The sequence below is a fragment of the Coffea arabica genome, chromosome 2e (assembly GCF_036785885.1).
Source record: "Coffea arabica cultivar ET-39 chromosome 2e, Coffea Arabica ET-39 HiFi, whole genome shotgun sequence".
NCBI lineage: Eukaryota > Viridiplantae > Streptophyta > Magnoliopsida > Gentianales > Rubiaceae > Coffea > Coffea arabica.
Window position 1 is genome coordinate 75485141 of NC_092313.1, and position 6794 is coordinate 75491934.

Below are 6794 nucleotides of genomic sequence, written 5' to 3' on the forward strand. Positions count from 1 at the left end.
TATCACCGTTAAATGAATGATAACTATACAAATTTTGAATAATTATCATTCATCAAACGCTACACTGTAGTGTAAGTAATATTAATCCCCGTGTAGCATACCGATGCAAGGTAAAAAATTGATTAAAAAAAATATGATCAAAAAAAACGTTATAATTTTTTTTGAATGAAAAAATGCAAATTGTTAGAGCCAAACACCCCAGTGAAATATTCCTTTCCTTTGAGAAGTAGTGGCCTAGTGGGGGGTATATGAATATGATATGTGTCTAATAGTCGTCAGCAGAAATGATTTCGCTGAAGGCTAGTATTAGCACTACTGTTATAAAAGGAGAACAAAAAAGCGTATACTAACTTGTAAGTACATATAAGTATTTTAAAAAAAAAAAGAAATTGGAAAAGCTTTTCCTTCATATATACAAAAATGTATTTGTCTCGAAAGGGAAAACAACACAGAGAGACAGCAGCAGCAGCCGCCTCAAATTACAAGGCAGGAATAGTAGTAGGATTGTCATCGTAATCATCATCGTAAAAATCATGAGTACTAGTACTACCGAAGGCGGAGGCGGCCCAGAGCCGTTGATTGAATTCGTCTTCCAAATCACGTGGCACAAAAGGAGTCCTACAAAGTGGACAGGTCTTCTGATCGTGGTCCATCCAACGGTCCAGGCAGCTCCGATGGAAAATGTGCTTACAGTTCTTCAACCACCTGATTTCTTCTCCACCTTTGAACTCATACAAGCACACCGCACAACTCTCCTCCGGCGGCTCGCCTCCGGCACCGGCCACCAAATCCGAGAACTTTACCACGGGCAGGAGTTCCCGGATCAGGATAGCGGATATGGGCGGGGTAAGGGGCATCTGGGCCGGGTTTTCTTGAAAATAATACCCCTCAGCTGGTTCAAGAAAATCTGAGAGACCCAGAAACCTAAAAATAGAGAAAAGGACACTCCGGATAAAACCCAGAATGGAAAGTGCCTGTATGAAGATTTTTGGCAAGAAAACTTCTGTATAACCCACCGGAAAACCCATTAAGAAAACTCAGAGCAAGAAAGCAAGAAGCCGGACCAGATTAGTCTAGTATTTATACTATACACTTCTCTAACGCACGTAATATATATGATCTGTGCCAAAGAGACAGAGATGAAGAAGCTTCTTCGGGCTCGGGGGGTTGAGTGTGAAACTGTAAAATGTAGGGATGGATATATAAAGCTAAATTGGAGTACGAGCTAAGTTGTATGGTGGAAGGGATGGTAATCTGACAGGTGGTGACTGATGTGTCCTTGTACATTGAGGGAAGACGATGGCATGACGTGGAACGTAAGGTGCGTCTTTGACCGTTAGACTAGCAGGGGAAGGAGGCTGCTGCATTTTTTTTTAATTATTATTATAAAGAGGGGCTGCATATGATTGCACTAGGGACAGGCAAGTTGCATTAATGCATGCGTCTCACGTCCTATAATTGGTTTTTAGTGCATTTTTACTTCTTTTTTTTTTTTTGAAATTCCAAGAAGCTTCTTTTCTTTTCCTTTTTCCTTTTAATTTTTTTTTTGTGAGGATCATCCGATCGATGGTGTTCATGATAAATATTTTTTTTAATAAAAATATCATAATAATTTCATTAAATCTATACTGTTAACGCTATGGACTAAGTTAGAGAAGTAGTAAAATAACGAGGGTAAATAAATGCTAGTGTATGTATGTATATGGGTAGAAATCAGACACACTAACGAGCGTTCGTTATATACCATTTAAAAATTTATTGTTGTTTTTTTTTTTTTTTTTTTTACAAGTAATTGGAATTCATAATGGACCCATCCCATCTATTTTTTGGATCAAGGGGCTCGTGGTTCATTTTAAAACTATTTTTAGATAAAAATAGTTATTTTAAATTTGTTTGCATCCTATATATCTAAACTTATTTACACTCTGCTCCAATTTGTTTACACCCTCGACCTAGGAGCAAACTGCACTTTGTGTGCCTAATTGTAAGATCAAACATCTAAACTACTACTAATTATGTGCAAAAATTTTTATATGCACATAAAAAAACTCCGACCCTAAAATTACACAAACATAGGGATTCAGAAAAGCTCGAGAGAGTTTTTTTTTTTTTTTTTTTTTTGGGTTTGGGGGTGTACTCTTATAATATTCTATTGAAAAATCATGTGTATGTTCGTTTGCTCTTGGTTAATTTTTAAAACTATAGGTATTCTCAAATTATTCTAATCTTATACTAGCATCATTTATACTAGCGAAATTAAGAAAGCAGCGTGATAGAATCCGTTGCGTCCATATATATAATTGACAATCATATAGTGCCAAATTCTTGTATATATATATATATGAAAGGCGATAATAGGGTGCTGGGATTGAAACCAGGAGCACCACCAGCCACGGCCATGGGAGCCCAGGAGCTAAACTGCTAAGCACAGCAGACCAAAAGATTGAAGATTGCAAAAAGAAAGGACAGATGGCGTCGGTGATGAGAACCCTGGCCAACCAACAAATCACCCTCTCATGCCGAGAAATGGGGCCGGCCAATATTGACGTGAAGCTGTGGAGACTGGAAAGTCGCCATCTTTTGAACGCCAAAGCCCTGGGCCTCACCCCATCATCCCTGTCCATGGTTGCCTGGCCATGCCAAGACACCTCCGGTCCGGTTTGCTTCCTCATCCCATTCATACACTATTATCTTCACTCCCCACTCACCAAATTAAGATGTTAACCATTCAATCCTTCCGGCCATCCTCTTCTGCTTTTCTCTCATGCATTGTCGTCCTGTCAGTCATCATGTATCTAACAAAATCCATTGTTGTTGTGGGTCGAAATTCAAAACAAAAAAACAAATTTTGCAACCCTTTCATCATCCATTATTTATTTATTAAACGATTACAGGATGAGAAATGGCATTTGCTAGTTACTATATATGTCCATTGCATGAGATAAAATATTAGTTAGGAAAACAATATATATATATATATGAGTAAATCTTATATATACACTGTCACCGTTAGATCTATAATATATATGCAAAAGTTGAATTTTAAATTCAAATTATTCATATTTGCCATTCATTCAACGCTGACATTGTATACATTATCAGTGTAGGAAAGATGAATCATATATATATATATATATATATATATATATATATATCTTGTATGGGCAGTTAATGTTACACACAAGTGTGGTGTGGACCTATATATGGGAAAAGTAAACAGGTCAGTCTCCATGATTTTAAAATCGACCTAGCTAGTTCCTACGTACTAATTAAGAGAATATCTTCTATACACTTGTAATTATAGAAGCATTACTCCAAATACTACACGTACGTGATCCCTCAAGTACTCCTGTGCATGCACATACTTCTTAGTTTGTGGACAACAGGGTAGCTATTTTGGTTTTGGTATCATCACCTGGTAATTGGTATATATTGTAGCCATTCCTTTTTCAGCACTTGTAGTTGTAGGGACCGGTATCTACAAAGTTAAATGCAAGTGCAAGGAAGAAGGAAGAACTTATTCATGGATGACCCTCAGATTCATTCAAGAGCCAATCCCTTTGTCGCCTCTGCAAAATCAAAGAGCAACATGATGGCTAGTACTGGAGCAATATGGGCCGGGGAATTATCACAATTCAAACATGTTCGTTAAAACCTACAAAATCAAAGAGCAGCATGATGGCTACTATCCATCCGGAGCAAGATGGGGAATTATCACAATTCAAACATGTTCGTTGAAACCTACCTTGCAAGAGCGGTCCTCACCCGTAATCCTTCACAAAAATTGTTTTATCTGTCACTTCTCTTTCTCTCGCCCGGACCTGCCCTCACAGCCCTCGTGCATGCATTATCTTATCTCCAATGTTCCTTCTATTTAAGTGGGCTTCCACTTCATTGACTCCTCATTTGTATTTTCCACTTTGCTGGTTTTGCTTTGCTTTCCCTTGTCTTAATCAGCTCCCCCATACGCATGCAGCAGTTTCCCTTCTATGGAGTTTTGATGTAACATGTTCCTACTTTCTATCCATAAACAAAAGGCTTCTCCATATGGTTTCCTTACTTTTGCCCGTCTTTCTCATCTTTTTTTTTTTTTTTTTTTTTTTTTGTTAACTAGGAAAATAATGGGATTTAAGAAGCAATGAGCTAGGGAAAAAGAAAATATGATCCTAAAATCTCTGATTATATATTGAGATCTCAACCTTAACCATAAGAGCAAGATCTCATCGGTCTTACTCATCTTGAAGTTCGAATTAATTCTGAAATCTAGGAATGGAGTATTTAAAAGTGTAAAATCGATACTTGATAAGGGGGGTTTTTTTTTTTTTTTTTTTTTGAAGAATTGGTAAGGGTAAATTCGATACTACATAATGATAAATGCTTACATGGCTAGTGGCGAGTGATTTAAGTAAATACTTAGGTGATGAGTGGTGATTGATTTTTTCGTTAATTTCAGCACTATGATAATTAAGGTTGCGATTCTGTGTTATTCTATGGAATGGTTGCATAGCAAGTGAGTATAAAGGGAGAGGAGTGGGATTTTTGCTTAAACATTATTTAATCACTTTCTGAACTTTCAATTTTACCCTTATAGAAACAAACGCATGTTTATAGTTATTTATCTTGAAAACATGTTTTGCTTTAACTATTTACTTTCAATAACTAATACTAAGCATTACAATGATTACCATGGGAAAGAAATTTAAGAGATCAAAATTTGATTTAGCAATAAAAATTCATAGAAAATGTATTTACCATAAATATTATGCATCTCTTTATTGCACACGGATGGAGAAGAGTGGATTTGAGAGCCAAATAAAAAACCTCATAATCACTTGATTAATGTTCCTATCAATTAGTATAAGTTGGGTTTTGAGGATTTCAATGTTAATTACAATGCCCTGGACCACGTGGGATTAGGCCCGTCTTAAGGTCCGGCCCATAAATATTGGTCCAATAAACTTACGGAATAGTTTTTGTTCTGCTGTGGAACCCAACAAAAAAAAAAGAAAAGAAAACAAAGATTCCAACGCCGAAGAATCCAGGCCATGAGCGACTTTGGATCTTTTGTTGTGGTCCTCTAAACAGGGTCGAGACTCCTGAAAATAGCATCTACGGATGTCCCAAAGAAGATTGACCCGCAACGGTTATAAGACATTTAACCCCAACTTCTTGGTTAATCCGTCTTTTTTTTTTCTCCAAGTATTTGCCGATTGATACTTTCATAGTTTGATGCATTTGATTAGGGATGTAAATAAGTCTAATCAAATCAAGCAGTCTAGTGTTTAAACTTGTTTGATTCTTTTATCGAATTTCAAATTTTATTCAATCTTGGCTTATTTTGTTGTTCAATCAAATTTGAACGAGATTTTTTTTTCATTGTATTTGAAAGTCATTGAGAACAAAAAACTGTGCAAATTAGTTAGTGAACCAAATTCAAACGAACTTTTATTAAACAAAACTTGATTCGAGTGTCGAGTAGTTTAATTCATTTTTTAAACATACAATTGATCCCCGTATTATTTAACAACTTTGTAGGAATAATTCCTATTGATCGTGACCTTATTCTACGATATTTATGTGTCTTCCCAAAATTGAGGATAAGAATTGCCAAGGCGCCCTCTCTCTCTCTCTCTCTCTCTCTCTCTCTCTATTTGTTTTTGTACATATGTTATGCTTATCGATGTTTAGTCCCTAATACTCTAGATAATGATCATTTAAAATAGAAGTTGATGCTCCACTAAATTGCCCCGAGCGACCGAAGACGAGAGTTAAAACATAAAAAAAAAAAAAAGCTTTCTCCATATTTGACTCAAGCATGATTTAATTTGTACCTCCAATTAAAGGTAAATAAACTTCCATCATGTGCATAAAATAAGTTTTGTTGGATATTTGTAAAACAAATCTAAATATAATTTCAAAATTTCAATGCCAGTTTTGAACTCTAAATTATAACATTCTTCCAATAGAAATATGCTAAGAAGTGGAATTTCCCTTTGCCAAAAAAAAAAAAATCTTTTAACCACAAACTAATTTAAGGGAAGGAAAAAAAGAGGGGGAAAAAGAAAAACAAAACAAAAGAGTTCACCTCTACCTCTACATAGACAGTTGGCATTTGGCGGTAACGTAATACTAACAAAAGATCTATGACGGGAAAATAAAGGGAAAATCGCCAATTTAGTCCCTAAACTTTTTTTTCCGTCAATTTAGTCCCTATATATTATTTCTAGCCAATTGGATCCCTAAACCTATATATCGGTTCCAATCAAGGATCTTTGCAGCGGCGCCACCGTATAATTTCCATTAGGTTCATAATCGTGCAATACAAAAGGGGCATTTTAGGGAATTCCATTCTGGCGCCTTTTCCAATTAAAAAGTAAACGAAACAAGTCTGCGATAAATACACACCCAAAAATCCAAAATGAAAACAAAAAATGTCTTGGACAAAATCCAGGGCTTGAGTCGATGATCTGCTAAATAAAATCAAAGCAAATCGTGTTAAATAAGGAATCGGAGGGCATAAGAAAGCAAATGATGGAGGCAGTGGGGGACAATATGCAGGAAAGGAGCAATGTTGAGGAGAGGAAGTCAAGAAAAGCAAGTAAGTTTAAATAGCCTGCCTGCCTGAAACCCGCTTGCGGGTTTCCCCCTTATGTAAAATGACTAAAAGCTGCGTTTCTGTTCTATTTATATCAAACACATACTCTCAAACCCTCACCTGAAGGGTGAGGATGAGAGGGGAGGTTTGCTGGGCATCCTAGGGCCCTCCGATGGGCATGTGCAACTCAACGCAGCTT

The 6794-nt window shown here is 36.4% G+C and overlaps 1 protein-coding gene across 1 annotated transcript; it reads right to left on the reverse strand.

Annotated features, from left to right (window-relative positions):
- Positions 1-389: 389 nt before the first annotated feature.
- On the reverse strand, positions 390-1201 carry LOC113728099 (brassinosteroid-responsive RING protein 1-like). The gene has a single exon (XM_027252604.2). It carries the CDS (start codon positions 1026-1028, stop codon positions 480-482), a length of 549 nt encoding a protein of 182 aa, XP_027108405.1. The 5' UTR covers positions 1029-1201; the 3' UTR covers positions 390-479.
- Between the last annotated feature and the right edge of the window lie 5593 nt (positions 1202-6794).

What these genes read in the sequence shown, in the direction of transcription:
- LOC113728099 (XM_027252604.2), bottom strand. Translation starts at nt 1,028, where the DNA reads ATGGGTTTTCCGGTGGGTTATACAGAAGTTTTCTTGCCAAAAATCTTC.